Source organism: Myxine glutinosa, chromosome 2, assembly GCF_964187855.1.
Source record: "Myxine glutinosa chromosome 2, kmMyxGlut1.1, whole genome shotgun sequence".
NCBI lineage: Eukaryota > Metazoa > Chordata > Myxini > Myxiniformes > Myxinidae > Myxine > Myxine glutinosa.
The window spans coordinates 170687896-170706127 of NC_136262.1; the positions used below are offsets into that span (position 1 = coordinate 170687896).

Below are 18232 nucleotides of genomic sequence, written 5' to 3' on the forward strand. Positions count from 1 at the left end.
CCTTTATTTGCTGGTTTAAGTGCGGCGGGAGCATTGACTGGTGGTATTTCAGCAGCGGTAAAAACTGCTAACGAAAGGAAGGCACAACTAAAAGTTCAAAAAGAATTGGAAAGACATAACAAGGAGTTGGAGAAACAAATTAGTGGAAGTGGTGTAATTGTAGATTTTGCTCAAAAACTTGAAAGTCTACCTGATAAAGCTAGATTGTTGGTTGGAGATATGCTTTTCCTCTATCGCTCAAGCGGGTGTTAAACTAACTAAACGGGGTAATGGATTGTATCTTTCTCATAAATAAATGGATAAATGGTTTAAACCATTTGGAAAGAATACAACGTCAAATATAGAACTAGCTAAGTATTGTAAAACACTAAAAATTGATAATGTGGTTATTTGTATGAGAGATGAATTTATACATATAAATAAGAATACAAAGAATATTATTATGAATTTAGACACACAGAATGGTTCTCATTGGGTTTGTATTCATAATAGTCAGGATAAATATTATTTTGATAGTTATGGTATGCCACCACCTGTTGAAGTAATACAATTCTTACAGAATGGTGTTTATCAAACATTTCAAGTTCAAGAAATTAATTCTAAATGTTGTGGTCAATTATGTTTATATGTATTATTTCAACTCAACAATAATGAAAATTTTTATGATATCATTTTAAATCTAATATAAATGACCTATGTTGGAAAAGATGGTTCTATCTTTGGAAAATCCTCTCAGGATATTGATTTATCAAATTATTATACAAAGGCACAGGCTGAACGACAAAAATATAGTATAAGTAAAAATATTAATATGAAGAATACTTATAAATTAATCAATTATCCAAACCCTACAGATGCGAATGACTTAATTAGATTCAGTGATTTATCACAATATATATATTTTAAAGAAAACAGCACGTTTTGTGAAACAAGTAAAATTTACAACCACAACACCTGGTTATACTGACCATACACCTTTCCTCATTGAATTTAACTACCTGCTTACAATTGAATTTTATAAAGAAGGACATATAGTTAATATGCGAATTAATAAATGGGGGTATGATATGCCTGATTTAGGATATAATTGGTATTTTTCAATAAACTTAGAAGACCTACATGATTTGAATCAGTCTCGTAAAGAAGAATATTATCCGTTTGGCGAGGATAAGGATTTATGTGGAAGTACAATTAGTAAACAACAAATACATGATTTTAAGAAAAGAAAAATATATGATAGTATAGCGATGGTTAGCATGACAAAGAAGGAAGGTAATGAGATAAGGATAGAAAGCCGAGGAATACAAACCGATTTGGTAGTGGGAAGATGGGGTGGTATTACCTGTCATAATATTAACCTCACATATATTTCTGATACATAAATGGCAGGAAGAAGACTACAAGAGAATTATAATTTTTGTATTCAAGGATACCTACAAGAAAAGGGTGCTCGGTATTACATACCTTATGATTTGGAGCATATACATGGGAATTTTGTCATAAAAAACTGGCCTTATACTGATATTGCTAAACCCACAAATAGAGACTTGTTTAAAATATTAAATAAAAATGAACTTCTCAAAGTTATGAAATATAAAACTCTTTTAGAAATCATCAACAAATCTTATTGGTATCCTATTATGAGAAAAATAATTATAGATACAAGAATATCTCAAAATCCAGATGAGTATATGTATAATATTCTTTGGGGCTCAAACTCAAGGGTAGCAAGGGATGAGGAAGGAGTTGAAGAAGAGAAGGAGGAAAGGGAGAAAAAGGAGAAGGAGGAAAGGGAGAAAAAGGAGAATGAGGAAAGGGAGAAAAAGGAGAAGGAGGAAAGGGAGAAAAAGGAGAAGGAGGAAAGAGAGAAAAAGGAGAAGGAGGAAAGGGAGAAAAAGGAGAAGGAGGAAAGGGAGAAAAAGGAGAAGGAGGAAAGGGAGAAAAAGGAGAAGGAGGAAAGGGAGAAAAAGGAGAAGGAGGAAAGGGAGAAAAAGGAGAAGGAGGAAAGAGAGGAAAGAGAGAAAAAGGAGAGGGAGGAAAGGGAGAAAAGAGAGAAGGAAGAGAGGGAGGAAAGGGAGAAAAGAGAGAAGGAGGAGAGGGAGCAAAGAGAGAGGGAGGAAAAATATAAAAAGATGGAAATCAGTGAGATTCGTAAAAGATTGAGTGTATTACAGCAAATAAATCAATCTCAACGCACCGAAGAGGAAAATAAATAATTAACGACTCTTACGAAGATAATGATTTTAAAAATGGTTGAGATGAGTTCAGCGAGGAGATTTAAACGAGAAAGTGGTGAAGAAGAAGAAGAAGGAAAAGATTATGTGGTTGATGATGTTGGTGTTATTGACTTTAGTTAGTTTTATTTGTAAATAAATGGAGGAGAGAGTGAAGGCATTCCTTAGGATTCTTTATGTTTTAAAAATAAAGATTGAAATGTATATGTTAAAAACCAAAAAGATTTTGATACTTTGTTGGAATTTTTCTGATAAATAAATATGAGTTATTGCCTCAAATGTAAAAAGAAAACTAAATCTAAAAATATCTCTTATGTTAAAGCTAAAAATAATAGAGTTTATCAAAAAGGAATATGTCAAGTGTGTGGCTCTAAAAAGTGCCAATTCATCTCTCCTAAAAGTGGAGGAGACATACAAAAGTTTCTTTCAGGAAGTAAATTTACAACAACTGGAATTCCAGGGGAATTACACCTTCCAGGGTATTCTTTCTGTGGTCCAGGAACAAACTTGGATAAAAGATTAGATGAGGCTGACAATCCTAAACCTTGGTCTAAACCTATAAATAGGGTTGATGAAGTGTGTATGAAGCATGATATTGCTTATGGAAATACCACTATATTGGATGAAAAACATGAAGCAGACAGAGAAATGTTGTATAATTTATCTTTGATACGAAATCCTACGTTGAGAGAGAAAGTTGATCGGTTTATTGTGAAAAAAATGATAAGTGCTAAATTGAAACTTGGTCTTGGTTATTCCCCAAAAAACGATTAAACTCCAATGATGTTATCAAGACTGAGGAGCTTTTGGCTAATGAATTACATAAACCTATAATCACAAAGTTTAAAAGAAGGAAAGTTTATTTTAAATAGACCGACCACATATGGTCCGCTGATTTAATCGAACTAAATAATGATAAGGGATACAGGTATGCTTTAACCGTTATTGATTTGAGGAGTAGATTTGCCTGGGTTGTTACTTTGAAAAACAAAAGGGGTAATACTCTTATGTTAGCTTTCAGTGGAATATTTAGTAAAAGTAAAAGAAAACCAAAGAAGTTATGGACTGACGAGGGAACAGAGTTCTATAACAAAATATTTATGAAATTTCTTAAGGGGGAGGATATTAAATTATACAGCACCTTTAATGAAGGAAAGGCAGTTGTTATTGAGCGTTTTAATCGCACTTTGAAAGAGAAACTATATAAAAAATTCACACAACTCGGTTCTCAACAATGGGTATATTTAATCCAGAATATTGTAGATAATTACAATAATACAGTTCATTCATCAACAAAATCAAAACCATCAGAAACATTTACAAAATTAGAATATGAAAAGGAGATTAATTTGAGAAAGCCCAAGTTCAAAGTTGGTGATATTGTAAGAATATACAGATGGAAAAGCCATTTTGAGAAAGGTTATACAAAGAGATGGACTAATTAATTATTTAAAATTGTTGATGTAATGGATACAGTCCCTTGGACTTACAAATTATATGATATGAATGGGGAAGAAATCTTGGGTTCATTTTACTCACAAGAATTACAAAAAACAAAACTGATAAGCCATTAAACAACAACCATCCATATATAAGTGATAAGATAATGGGGTTAGGGATTTTAAGGGCTACCGCCACCTTTTTTATAAATAAATAAATGATAGAACCAAGTATTAACCAGACTAAAGGGTGGAGGTGTAATCAACCTTGGTATATAAATGGAAAACATAATGAGTGTGAGAAATACCAGATCCGAGAGGTTGAGAGGTTCACTGGTCAGAAGGTCCTCAAGACTGATAAACGTATTCATTTGTTAAGTGGGGTAATGGAGGGCGGGAAGAAAAATATATTAGAGTGGAGTGAGAACTTTGATGGTTATCAACCGGATAATAAATATTATAATTTTAAAATGGTATGTGGATCGGGAGGAGGACAGACCAGGTCCCTCCGTGAAACATATCATTTTATAAACGCACAGAGAAAGGTGCTTAATGTAAAGTTTATCAATATCCTAGATGGGAATGAGTTCCATAAGAGAATGGAGTTGTTTAAAAAATTAGAAAATGAGCAAATATTCATGGGATCAATGAGGAATTTTGAATGTCGCGTGGTTCTTGGAGGGTAAGTAAGGACTCCCCCATTCACTTACATGTAAAAGGAGAAAGGGGTGTCGTGGTAATAAGGGGAAAAATGGGCAGTTTGGGGAAAAGTCTCATCTAAATACATGGGTGTCCTGGAAGCCCCATTATCTCCCTACTGGTGTACTTACTTTTTCCACATGCAAAATTTGCATTTATGTTTATTTAAATTATACAATGGACGACAAAATGTAAATGTTTCATGATATTTGTTATATTATATCACCTTTATCTATCAATATTGTTGAAATGAAGATCAAATAGCTGTATGTTGAAATATGTTGAAAAAGTCAAAACTTTACATGGGGTGTACTTACTTTTTCACGTGACTGTGTATATATATATGTATATATATATATATATATATATATATATATATAATGAGGGGGTATATATATATATAATGAGGGGGTATATATATATATATAATGAGGGGGTATATATATATATATATAATGAGGGGGTATATATATATATATATATAATGAGGGGGTATATATATATATATATAATGAGGGGGTATATATATATATATATAATGAGGGGGTATATATATATATATATGATGAGGGTGAGGGGGTATATATATATATATATGATGAGGGGGTATTTATATATATATATGATGAGGGGGTATATATATATATATATGATGAGGGGGTATATATATATATATATATATATGATGAGGGGGTATATATATATATATATGATGAGGGGGTATATATATATATATATATATATATGATGAGGGGGTATATATATATATATATATATATATGATGAGGGGGTATATATATATATATAATATATACTATATATATAATACAGATGTAATATATATATACCGATGTAATATATATAATATATATGATGTAATATATATATAATATATATGTAATATATATATATGTAATAATATATGTAATATATGTATTATATACATATATAATATATTTGTAATCTATCTATAATTCCAGTAATCTCTGTGTGTATGTGTGTGTGTATGTCTGTGTGTTTGTCTGTGTGTATGTCTGTGTGTTTGTCTGTGACCGCTGTTTCTCGACAACCACGGGTCCGATATACTTGAAACTTGCCAGGTATATTGCTGGGGACCTGAGGATGTGCCTTTTCAAGGTTTCATATTAATCGGAGAAGTAGTTACCAAGCTATGGCGCTTTCTTTACCAAACTCCGCAAGCCGTTCGCTTTGGACCAAACCATTTCATGTAAATAGAGGGGGGGGGATTGTCACCGTACTCGCAAGCCGTTCGCTTTGGCTTTGCGAATGGACCAAACCATTTCATGTAAATAGAGGGGGGGGGGGGGGATATAATTTTAGATATATATATAGTACGGGCATGCCCTAGTCTATCTATAATTCCAGTAATCTCTGTATGTGTGTGTGTTTGTCTGTGACCGCTGTTTCTCGACAACCACGGGTCCGATATACTTGAAACTTGCCAGGTATATTGCTGGGGACCCGAGGATGTGCCTTTTCAAGGTTTGAAATTAATCGGACAAGTGGTTCCCAAGGTATGGTCACCGTACTCGCAAGCCGTTCGCTTTGGCTTTGCGAATGGACCAAACCATTTCATGTAAATAGAGGGGGGGGGGGGTTCTACCGTACTCGCAAGCCGTTCGCTTTGGCTTTGCGAATGGACCAAACCATTTCATGTAAATAGAGGGGGGGGGGGGGGGGTTCTGTGGTCGTTACTGCCACGTGGTTTCAAAGTTTTTTTTTTGTTGTTGTTGTTTGCACGCATGTTTTTTTGCACCCACGTACGGGCACGCCCTAGTATATATAATAGATGTAATATATATAATACAGATGTGTATATATATATACAGAACTCCGCTGCCCGTCTACTCACCCATTCCCGGACCCGTGACCACATCACCCCCGTCCTTTATAAGCTTCACTGGCTCCCCATCCCCCAGAGAATCCAGTACAAAATCCTTCTCTTGACCTACAAAGCCCTCCATAACCTGGCCCCATCCTACCTGACTGACCTCCTCTCCAGACACACTCCCACCCGCAACCTCCGCTCTGCTGGTGCCAACCTCCTGTCCCCCCCCCCCCCATCCAGACCAAATTCAGATCCTGGGGGGACAGGGCCTTCTCCATCGCTGCTCCCACCCTCTGGAACTCACTACCTCACACCATCAGAGACTCCTCTTCACTCACCACATTCAAAACATCACTCAAGACCTACCTGTTCAACACTGCATTTAACATTTAACCCACAGCATTTAACCCCTGACTATCTCTTCTCCTTCTCCTTCCTTTTGCTTTGATTATTTACCTATTTATTTTTGTCTTCTTGCACTTGTTTTTTTGTACTCTGTCAAAGTGTCTTTGGGCTTTTTGAAAAGCGCTATATAAAATAAATGTATTATCACTCATGTATTATTGTATTATTTACAATAAATGTATTATTTACCTGTTGATTTTTGGCTTTTTGCACTTGTTTTTGTACTCTGTCAAAGCGTCTTTGGGCTTCTTGAAAAGCGCTATATAAAATAAATTTATTATTATTTATTATTATATGATGAGGGGGTATATATATATATATATATATATATATGATGAGGGGGTGTGTATGTGTGTGTATATATATGTGTGTATATATATATATATATATATATATATATATATATATATATATATATATATATATAATATAATATATATGAAAAAATATGGTATGTCCATCTGTGAAACCTCAGTATATGTCTCTTACTTATATGGATCGAGATGGAACACTAAGAAGGTCAGTTGCACCCTCACTACATCTACGTCTAGTAATGATGTGCATTTGGAATGTACCTTTGAAAACCCATCAACCCTTTAGACTGCTGAGACCCTTCAGACCTTTGACAACGCTTTAAGCCCCTTTTGATGTTGTTAGACATTTGCATCCTTTTGACCCTTTCGGCCCCTGTATACCCATAGACTCCTAAGGCCCTCTAAAACCTTAAGATTCTTGAAACCCCCTCCACCACTGAAGACCCTTTTGACACTTTCTAGACACATTTAGAACTTTTATTCCCTTTAGACCCCTAGAACCCTCAGACCTCTGGAACCTTTAGACCCCTAGAACCTTTAGACCTTTACACCCCTCAAGTCCCTTGACCCCTGTTAGACCCCTTTTGACTTCAACACCATTTTGACCCCTTGCACCTTTCAGACATGTTAGACAGCTTAGACTCTTCACCATTTAGAGCTTTAGACCACTTGGACCTTTTTAGACCTTTTTCACATTATTGAGAGATTAAACTCTTTCAACCCGTTCGACCCTAACTACTGTTGGAACGCACCTTTCAGACCTTTAAACTATCTATAACCTTTAGGTGTACACCACACAAACACAGACTATCTGTATCTGTATCTGCTGTACAAATGCCCAAACTATGGGGCTATTTATGTACAATGGTTAGGGAGGGGGTGGGGGGAATGAGCAGAGGTAATTACATTTATATAACGGGCTTGATTGACCGACATTGCCACATTTAGATTCTAAAATTGTTTTAAAAGTTTGCAGGTTTGGGGCATTCTTTGCCTTTTTAGGGAGGTTTCATTCACAAATTGTATGTGGGTGAAGAGAAGATTTATGACGATGTTTAATAAAGTTTGGTGTTACATAGGAATATGAAATAAACAAGCATCGGGGGCTACGAGTAAGGATAGGTTTCGGATGCAAGATTGTGTGGGCTGAGGCTGTGAGTCTCCTTATGAATGAATGTTAAACATGCTTTGGTGTGTCTCTCACTCAGTGTTTCCCAGCCCAGGTCGTGGATTAGGGACCATGATTTTCTATTCCAGTTATAATTTCCTGAGACGAAATGGGCTGCTCGATGTTGAATCCTTTCTAAAGATTCTGATTGGGTTTTAGCACAAGCGTCCCAACTGATGCATCCGTACTCCATGCAAGGGCGTATGAAAGCCTCGCACGCAGTGGATTTCACATCAGACGTGCAACATCTCAGGTTTCTTCTGAGAAGGCCAAGCATGCGGTTTCCTTTGTTACAAATCGAAGCAATGTGGTGATTCCAATTAAAATCTTTGGTTATAACGAATCCTACAGAAGGATGGTGCTCAACCTCCTGAAAGGGGAAATCATTAAGTTTCCAAGTCGAGGTTACTTTGATTCTCTTATGAGTAACAGACATTTTTTCGCATTTTGGTGTGTGAAATCTCATTTACGAAGTCTTTACTGCACTTAGTATGTTGTTTAAATCTGACTGAAGGAGGAGAGCATCAGAAGGAGACAATTTGTCTGTACATAGCACAATCATCAGCAAAAAGTCTTGCGTGTGATTTGATACTCTCCGACAGGTCGCTAATGTAGACCAAGGAGAGTATAGGCCCTAATACTGTCCCTTGAAGTACAACTGAGGTGACTGTAATGGGATTCAAAGTAACACCATTCTGGAATACACACTGATGAGATGACGGTTGGTAAGGAAGCAGTTGATCCATTGCAAAATGTTGCTTCTAATGCCGGAGTTATGGAGTTTTCTAAGTAGACGTTCGTGAGGAAATGTGTCGATTGCCTTATTCAAGTCAAGGAAGAAGACATCGGTTTGTCCACCTTAACCGATTTAGCAAGATCGTTTACCAGGGCGGCTAACTGGTTATTGCAAGAATGATTTTTCCGAAAGCCATGTTGGTTACGAGAAAGGATTTTACGAGTCTCTAGATGGGTCATAATATGGTGACCAATGATGTGTATTTTGCTTGTAACAGAGGTAAGTGAAATTGGAAGGTAATTTGCAGGATCGCACCTGTCTCCTTTTTTCAGAATCTATATGACGTTGGCATTAAGCCAGTCAACTGGGAGACTTCCTCAAGAAAGAGCATTCTGAAAACTCTTCACTTAAACTTGGGAAATTGGTACACAAGTTTTCAGAATGTATCGGGATTTTGTCCAGACCAGGAGCTTTGGTTGGCTTCAGATCATGGAGGAGTTCCTCCACTCCCGTAGCTGATTTAACAATGGTGTCTATGTCTGGGATACTGGGTTTCCTGGAAGAAGCGCAGCTGGATAGATCCTCCATGATGAATATAAGAGCTGAAGTGAGTTGGCTACAATTTCTCCTTCTTTAGATTTCTATGATGACAACCAAGTAGCTCTCCTTTTTTGGATTTCAGGTCATTCCAAAAGGGTTTGGTGTTATTTTCTTTTGGACTTCCACTGACTATAGTTCTGATGTAGGCCCTGAAAGAAGAGTGCACCCTCCTATCAGTAGCTCGATGAAGTTTCTTAACGTCATCCCACGAAGCATTGGAATTTATGTTTTTTTTCTTCCTTTTCTTCCAACAACTTTTCTTCTGGATTGCTCTACGGATATTATGATTGATCCAAGGAAGATTTAGCTTAGTCGAGCTCATCTTCGAAGGAATGTGTTTATTTATACTACATTAGAAGAGCGTATCTAAAAACATTGGGGCAATACCCCTGGTGCCCACCTGGTAGAATAAATGGTATACTGCACCGACTAAAGGTATTTTAAACCAATTTCAATGGTTGCTAGAAGACAGGGAAGCATTTAGAATCATACTAACATAATCATAAGACTTTAAACAAACAAACAAAAAAATACCTATTTTGGGGGAAACCCCTGCTCCCTCCCTCAACCCCGTATGCCTCCTCAGACCCCAATTTTTCCAATGCCTTGAACAAACATTGGTACATCACGGATGATGAAGGTTGTGGTGACGTTTCATCAAAATTGTGTGTGTAGGTTCTGAGAAAAAAGCAAATACCTATTTTGGGGGGCGAGCACCCCCAGAGACCACCTTAGACCCTGATTTTTTTTTAAATGCTTGGAAAAAAAACTTTGGTACATCACGGGTGATTAAGGTTGTGGTCAAGTTTAATCAGAATTGCATGTGCACTTGTGCAGCTTCTGAGAAGAAAGCAAATACCTATTTTGGGGGGCAACCCCCTCCCGCCCCCCTCTCCCATAGATCCCCAAAGGGGCAGATTTTATTTTTAATGCCGTGAACAAACTTTGGTACATCACGGATGGTGAAGGTTGTGGTGAAGTTTCATCGAAATTGTGTGTGTAGTTTCAGAGAAGAAAGCAAATATCTATTTTGGGGGGTCAAACCTGGACCAACGGTGAAAACTGACGGTCAAACCGGTAAGACCCCCGTCGACCCTGATTTTTTATTATTAATTTTTATTTTATTTTATTTATTCCGTGAACAAATTTTAGTCACAACACAACAAATATCATTTGTGCCAAGTTTGGTTACAATCCTTTCAGCGGTTTCAGAGAAGAATTTTGAAGTGTTTACGGACTGGCTGACTGACTGGCTGACTGACTGGCGGACTGACTGATGGACTGACTGATGGACTGACTGATGGACTGACGGACTGACGGACTGACTGACTGACTGGCGGACTGACTGATGGACTGATGGACTGACGGACGGACTGACGGACTGACGGACTGACGGACTGACTGACGGACTGACTGACTGACTTCCATCGCATAAGCTCCCCTGAACTTCGTTCCAGGTGAGCTAAACATGACCAGACTTCATCAGTACTGTGTGTCGACCAGTACTCATCTGTTAATTTATTGTTTGGTTGCTGAATGTCCCTGGATGTTCCTTCAAAGTCTGCTTTCTGATATAGGAATTTGTCGTGTTTAGGAGGTTGATTCATTTTGCGGTTAAAGTTGTTGTTCATGATCACCACATCGTGATCGCTGATGCCAGGGGAGACCTGTAAGTGAGTCACTCTTGAAGGGGCATTTGTGAAGCATATATTAAGCACGCTCCCATCCGTGCTTGATCTATGCTAAAAAAAAAACTTTTGTGCAAAAAAAGATATACTTTTTTCACCAAGCATTGCACAAACTCGACCCACCCAGGGGCTTGGTACTCTGCTCGCACTTTATATAAAACCGAAAAATGTGGGAGGATGGTGAACCCTCGTTGAGATGAAGTTTTGGTCGACCTATAGGAGTATGTCTATTAATGACATACTGTTTGAACTTGACTTGAACCATGAGTACGTCTATTAATTATGTATTATTGAACTTTTTACTCTGTCTATTAATTATAGACTACTGGAACATACCTTTTAGACCATTTGAACCATTTAAGATCCTTTCTACCCCTTTAGACTTGTTTACCTTTGCTTCACTCTTTTCACCATTTTCACTCTTTTAGACCTTTTCAGCCTTGAGAACTCCTTAACACTTTATACCTTCCCGATACCTTCTACCTTTAAGAGCCCTTTTACCTTTAAGAAAGAGGGGTCGTGACGCAGGGGGAGAAGAGAGGGGCTGCAACGCAGGGGGAGAAGAGATGTGCCATACAGGGGGGAAGCAAGCAGGATGCGGGAAATGAAGGAAGCAAGGAGGGTGCGGGAAAGTGAAGGAAGAAAGGAGGGTGCGGGAAAGTGAAGGAAGAAAGGAGGGTGCAGAAAAGTGAAGGAAGCAAGGAGGATGTGGGAGATGAAGGAAGCAAGTAGGGTGCGGGAAATGAAGGAAGCAAGGAGGGTGCGGGAAATGAAGGAAGCAAGTAGGGTGCGGGATATGAAGGAAGCAAGGAGGGTGCGGGAAATGAAGGAAGCAAGGAGGGTGCGGGAAATGAAGGAAGCAAGTAGGGTGCAGGAAATGAAGGAAGCAAGGAGGGTGCGGGAAAGTGAAGGAAGAAAGGGGGGGGGGGTGCGGAAAAGTGAAGGAAGAAAGGAGGGTGCAGAAAGTGAAGGAAGCAAGTAGGATGCGGGAAATGAAGGAAGCAAGTAGGGTGCAGGAAATGAAGGAAGCAAGGAGGGTGCGGGAAAGTGAAGGAAGAAAGGGGGGTGCGGGAAAGCGAAGGAAGCAAGGAGGGTGTGGGAAGTGAAGGAAGCGAAGAAGGGGAGTGGAGGAAGCGAAGAGGGGTGGCAATTGGAATAAGCGAGGAGGGCCAGGGAGTGGAAGAAGCATGGAGGGGTGGAGAAATGGGGTGGATGGACACATAATCAGGGAACGCCAAGCAGATGTTGGGTGGGGGAATCTGTAGCTGGTGGAGGAAAGGCGGGTGTGAAGATGATGTGGGGGAGATCTTGACATGATGGTGTTTGATGAAGCCAGACATCAAGAGTGGGATGGCAAGGATGATCAAAGGCATGAAGAAAGACAGCGCTATAGGAACGTGATGGCGAATGAGTAACGGGGTTATGACTCGTGCAGCGATGGAGAGCGTGGTGGAATGGAAACGGACTTTGAGAATTTTTTTTGGAAGAAGTATGTGGGAAGATTGCACATTTTAAAATTGCCGTTTAAGGAGATTTAAATTGATGGGTGGAGATTGGAGGAAGAATAAGAATAAGAATCTTCGTCGTTGTTTTTAACAGAAGATACGAGGAAGCAATTGAAGAGGCGGTGGGGGATAATGGGACAGAAATACATTGGAGACATGTCATGGGTATGGGAAACAGGTTGGGCCAAAAAAACGACAAAAAACCAGGTAGGCCCAAAAACTATCTGAGCCTGAGAGGAAGAATCGAAATGAGTAGAATTTATTTTTTTTAGAGGCCATTTTTCCCCGCAAAGCGGGGGTTGGCCTTTTTCGGGGACCGTGGTTGTTGTTGTTTTTCGGTCCCCTTTTTGAAGCAATGTTTTACGGCCGGATGCCCTTCCTGCCGCCAACCCTGTTTGTCGCCTTTTACGACAAACAGGGAATTACCAGTGAACTGGTACTCAATTAGCCGACCTCGGAAGGATGACAGGCTGAGTCAACCCCCCTGGCGTTAATTCAGCGATCGACCGGGATTCGAACCCAGGATCCTAGGATCCTAAGCCGGTACCCTCGCCGCTAGCCCAACACCAGGGATGTTGCCCAACACCCAACACCCAACCCAACAGCCCAACACCAGGGAAATGAGTAGAATGAGCATGAAAAATACACCATGAGAATGAGCATGAAAAATACACTTCATGAGAATGAGCACTCGGTACGCAGAACAAACAACACAAACAGAGAACAAAAACATCTCTCTTCCCTTCAACATAATCAGAACGATTACTTCGGTTTTTAGCAGGAAATATCTCGGAGGACCAAGAGATGTGACCATGACCAGGTAACAGGAAACGGGAAAAAACATACAAATACTCCCGTCTGTTTGAATTTCCCTCGTCGATATATTTGGAAAATAATGATAATGATTTCAAATCGATGTGAGAACCTGGGCGTTTGCAATGAAACACTCCTTGGCAGTGAAATTTTATGTTTGTAAATTCCTGCCTTACTATATGGCTTTAAAAGAACGTTATGTTAGCGTTAATGATGCAATGGCGGGAGTGTGTTTCATTGGTAAGCTGCCTCGAATACCCATCAAATAGATATGAAGGAGAACCTTGCTTACATAGAACAAGAATGGGGTTTGTTATCATAACCTTTTACTGCTGCTGTCAAATGATTAACTATGGTGAGCTTAATACCATGGGTAAGGCGATTTGGAGAGGAGAGAGGGGGTTCGTGAGGAGAGGAGTTGGTGAGGAGAGGGGGTTGGTGAGGAGAGGGGTTGGAGAACAGGGAGGGGTTGGACAGGAGGGAGGGGATTGGAGAGGAGGGAGGGGATTGGAGAGGAGGGAGGGGATTGGAGAGGAGGGAGGGGATTGGAGAGGAGGGAGGGGATTGGATAGGGAAGACTGGAATTTAGAGGGGAGACTGGAATTTAGAGGGGAGACTGGAATTTAGAGGGGAGACTGGAATTTAGAGGGGAGACTGGAATTTAGAGGGGAGACTGGAATTTAGAGGGGAGACTGGAATTTAGAGGGGAGACTGGAATTTAGAGGGGAGACTGGAATTTAGAGGGGAGACTGGAATTTAGAGGGGAGACTGGAATTTAGAGGGGAGACTGGAATTTAGAGGGGAGACTGGAATTTAGAGGGGAGACTGGATTGGAGAGGAGAGGAGAGGAGAGGAGAGGAGAGAAGAGGAGAGGAGAGGGAGGGTGGGGTTAGAGGAGTATGACAGGGGAAGGAAGGAGATAGTCAAGCAGATCTTGTAGACCAGATCAGTGACCCTAGTTTAATTGGTATGCAAGGAGATGCCTTTGTTGTTCACGGAAGATGACCAAAATTAAAGTGTTTCATTTGCAGATGATCTGATGAGCAGAGAGGTAGTTGAGGTGCAAGATGTAGTAGCAAGAAAATTCACATTGCTCAAGCAAGCAGGAAGGGTGAACCTATTGGTAAGATTCGGGTTGTAAAGGCGACTGATTGGATGAGACCAGTTGCTGTCTCACAAAACCTTTTGGCTTCTTTCCTGTGCTTCGAGATCACAGGGTTCATCCACAGTCATTCAGCATAATTTGCTCAATGGTATTTAATAATCACCTGCAATTATAATGTGTAAACTTGCACAACTTGTGGGCCAGACCATGCGGGGCCAGCAGATGTTTTCCTCCGTGGAGGCCATTCTTTATCCAGCGGGGTTATTGCCAACACTCTAAAAATGACACGGTCATTCTCCTGAGACTATTTCGTCACTCAGTTTCCTAAAGCTTAGGTTCCATAAACTGGAATGGAAAACAAAGCTCAACTTTCAAGTTACTTAAATTACTTGCTATGATCATCATTTGATTTCCATCTTGCATTCTTGTATGAAAAACACCACCAATAAGCAGCTAGAAAAGGAAATTTTGGTGACCCTCCCTTAATTTCTGAAGCAATACGCACGTCTTGTCTTTGCATCTGTGATTGGCTGTGCAATACCATGTGCTTTATTTTTCAGCCAATTTTAGAGCCATACAGGGAAGAAATGGCTGCTTCTACATTATCGGGAAAGTCAAAATCGATATATCCTTCAATTTATCTTTAATGCTGTTGTTGGTTCATGTTCAGCTGAAGGCATCTTTTACAATGCCATTGCATTCGTATTACCACCACCTCACGCTTCTCAGAATTCAGAATTCCAACCCAACTTCCTCCCCCCCCTCCTTCACCCCGCACAAATGTATTTCTGGGTTTATTCATTTTTAAAGCATCTATGGCTGCCTGGCTTTTCACCCTCCTTCCTTCTCTCCTGCCCCATTTGACACAGCAACACGCTTCTGAATCAGAAATAAAGCTCCATGTGTGCAAGTCTCCACTCTATCTGTTCTATGTAGTGGGCTAACTGGAGCTGTGATAAATATGACAGACGACAACAAACACTATCCGGGTTCATTCATACCTGTCCTTCCCAGGGAATTCTCGCAGAAGAGGCTCGGAAGCGCAAGCCAGACAGTGCGGGTGGAGGAGAAGTTGGGGAAAAGTTCCGGGAGGCGGGCCTGAAATTTCGTCGACTGTTTGGCATGCCAGCAGCTGAGCAACTTGTCACCTACTACTCGTGCAGTTACTGGAAGGGTCGTGTGCCTCGTCAGGGATGGCTCTACTTGAGCCTCAATCATGCATGCTTCTATTCCCTGCTCATTGGAAAGGAAGGTAAATTTGAATACAGTATTTGTTTTTCAATATTTTTTGGAGAACAGTACTATGGAGTTGGAGGGGATGAAAACAAAAATCAAGGTTTGGATCTAATTGTGTGTGTGCGTGCGTGCGTGCGTGCATGTGTGTGGTTGATTGCTATATCCATAAACTGGATTTTAGAAGGTGTAATGGAGTCCTCCCAGAACTCAAAGTATCCAACCACGCTTCGGTGAAGGATTGCTATTCATGGGCTAAGTTGTGAAGTTGTGTTGTTCTCAGAGTTTTGTTCGGAAGGCTTTTTTCAGGATTGGCACTGAATCCTGTACAGCATATAACTGTAGTTTGTTTGTGGTAATGTTCCCAGGGATGTAGACGATAGGGCATGTGGTCCTAAGAGCTTGTCTTGTGGTCTCCATCTCCCGACTAAATAAAACTTATTTTATAATGAAGTTAAATATTTTTTATGAATTATCGTTCATATTCCCGCGTCATCGGTTGGAGCATTTTGTCGAATTTTAGGTTATAATAACTAATGGGTCACGTGTGTAAACAGATGCTGTTTGGTGAAAAGTATCGGTGAAAATGGCATCAGTTGGTGTCAAATTTGGTGTAAAAAATAGGTGTTATGCACATGTTCCAGGTGCCGGTGGTGATATTGTGCCATTTACCGAAAAAAGGTGGAGAACATTCTTGAGTGCTGTGGATATTTGGAGCGATTTGGTGGGAAACCAGGCCGATTTAGCGAGGTCTTTCGTCCGCGATCATGGTCTACACTGCAGCGCATGTGGAAGTGCATTGCCGGTCCCTGAAACTGGGGGTTGCCACGCAGTGTGTTACCGGTATTTCACTGATTCTACCAAGCAAAAACGTGCCCAAACTGCTAAACAGAAGCATCAGAATGTCACCCAATCATCCGGTAAGTTTAAAAGTAGCCGAAAAATACATCACGAATGAGAAAATTACATGTACAATCACGTAGGGAGGCCTATGAAATTGGGTCAGGTCAGTTCCAAATGTTGTGATTACAAGGCGAGTCGAGGCGGCTGCGCGGCGAGGCGGCGAGGCTAACAAGGCGAGGCTGCTACACTACCTAGAAAGTGTACCTGAGAGTTCCCCTGTCGTGGATCCACCAAAGGGAGGCGTATGGGTAGTTGATGGCATGGCCATGCTTCAGCAAATGAGTTCAAAAGGAATGCCCGCAAGCATGGGTCAACTGGCGGAAAAAAGTCTGAGACAGTTAGTGTACCTGGCACTAATATAAGTAGTAGCTCCAACTCTGTACATTTTGTAACAGACACGTATCCATCGATCAGTATTAAGGGTGCTGAGAGGAAACGACGGGCAGCGAGTGGTTCCCAGAGGATTAAAATATCCAAGGCAGACCAACCTGTACCTAAACAATGGAAGAAATATCTGGCAAACAGCTTCAATAAGGAACAGCTAGTTCACTTCTTGTTCAACCATTGGAGTACTTGTGGAGAGGACAACTTTAAGGGCATCACACTGTATGTTGCACATGGCAAGATGTGTCATTCCATCACACCAAGAAATGGTACCATCAGCATTGAAGAAATACCGCAGCTCCATTCCACCCAAGAGGAGGCTGACACCAGGATGCTCCTACATGCACATTACATCAGCACCCAAGGCATCAGAAGCATCATCATCAAAAGCCCAGACACTGCCGTGTTTGTTATTGGTGTGGCACTTGTATCGCACCTTGTGGGTTCCCAGTTGTATTTCCACACTGGCAGAGACGACAATGTACGTACCATTGACTTACAGGCCATACAGCAGGAGCTTGGAGATGACATCGCAGAAGCCATCATAGGTCTCCACTGTTTCACAGGATGCGATTCTGTAAGTTCCTTTTACGGCAAAGGGAAAACAAAAGCAATCAAACTTCTCACCCAAAATAAATCCTTTTCCCATGCGTGTCAAATGCTTGGCGAGTCTTTCTCCGTAACAGACGAGCTTGTTTCTTTACTGGAGGACTTCGTTTGCAAGCTTTACAGCCAGCAGGAGTACAGTCATGTCAACGATGCACGGTATTCTATGTTTTCGATGGCTACAAGAAACGAAAGTGTCATGCCACCAAACCGAGATGCCCTCATCAAACACGTACAACGAGCCAACTTCCAGGCAGCTGTTTGCAAGCGCAGCTTTGACAATCACCCAGATATCCCATCACGAGCTGGAGCTTTTCGTGATTTGATCGTAATTTTTTTTAGGTTGTGAGTGGGCTACATCCTTGAAAATTGGCACAATTGTTGATTGTTTTATGTACTGTGATCTAATGAGAGCATTTTTGGAAAATATCTTTAGTTCAGAATTTATGGTAGTCCGAATAGTTCATCAGCAAGAAAAAATCACAAAATCTGGCAAACCGTTGCCATGGCAACATGCAAAATATTTTTTCAAAAAACTCTCCATTAGATCA

At 40.2% G+C, this 18232-nt stretch overlaps 1 protein-coding gene across 3 annotated transcripts in view; it reads left to right on the forward strand.

The window, feature by feature from the left end:
- Nucleotides 1–18232, forward strand: part of LOC137421081 (TBC1 domain family member 9) — a 299349-nt gene that overhangs the window by 43512 nt on the left and 237605 nt on the right. For all 3 annotated transcript variants that reach the window (XM_068106775.2, XM_068106773.2, XM_068106774.2), the window contains exon 4: nucleotides 15570–15807. In XM_068106775.2, coding sequence (XP_067962876.2) covers nucleotides 15570–15807 — 238 coding nt within the window. The remainder of the gene's footprint in view (nucleotides 1–15569; nucleotides 15808–18232) is intronic.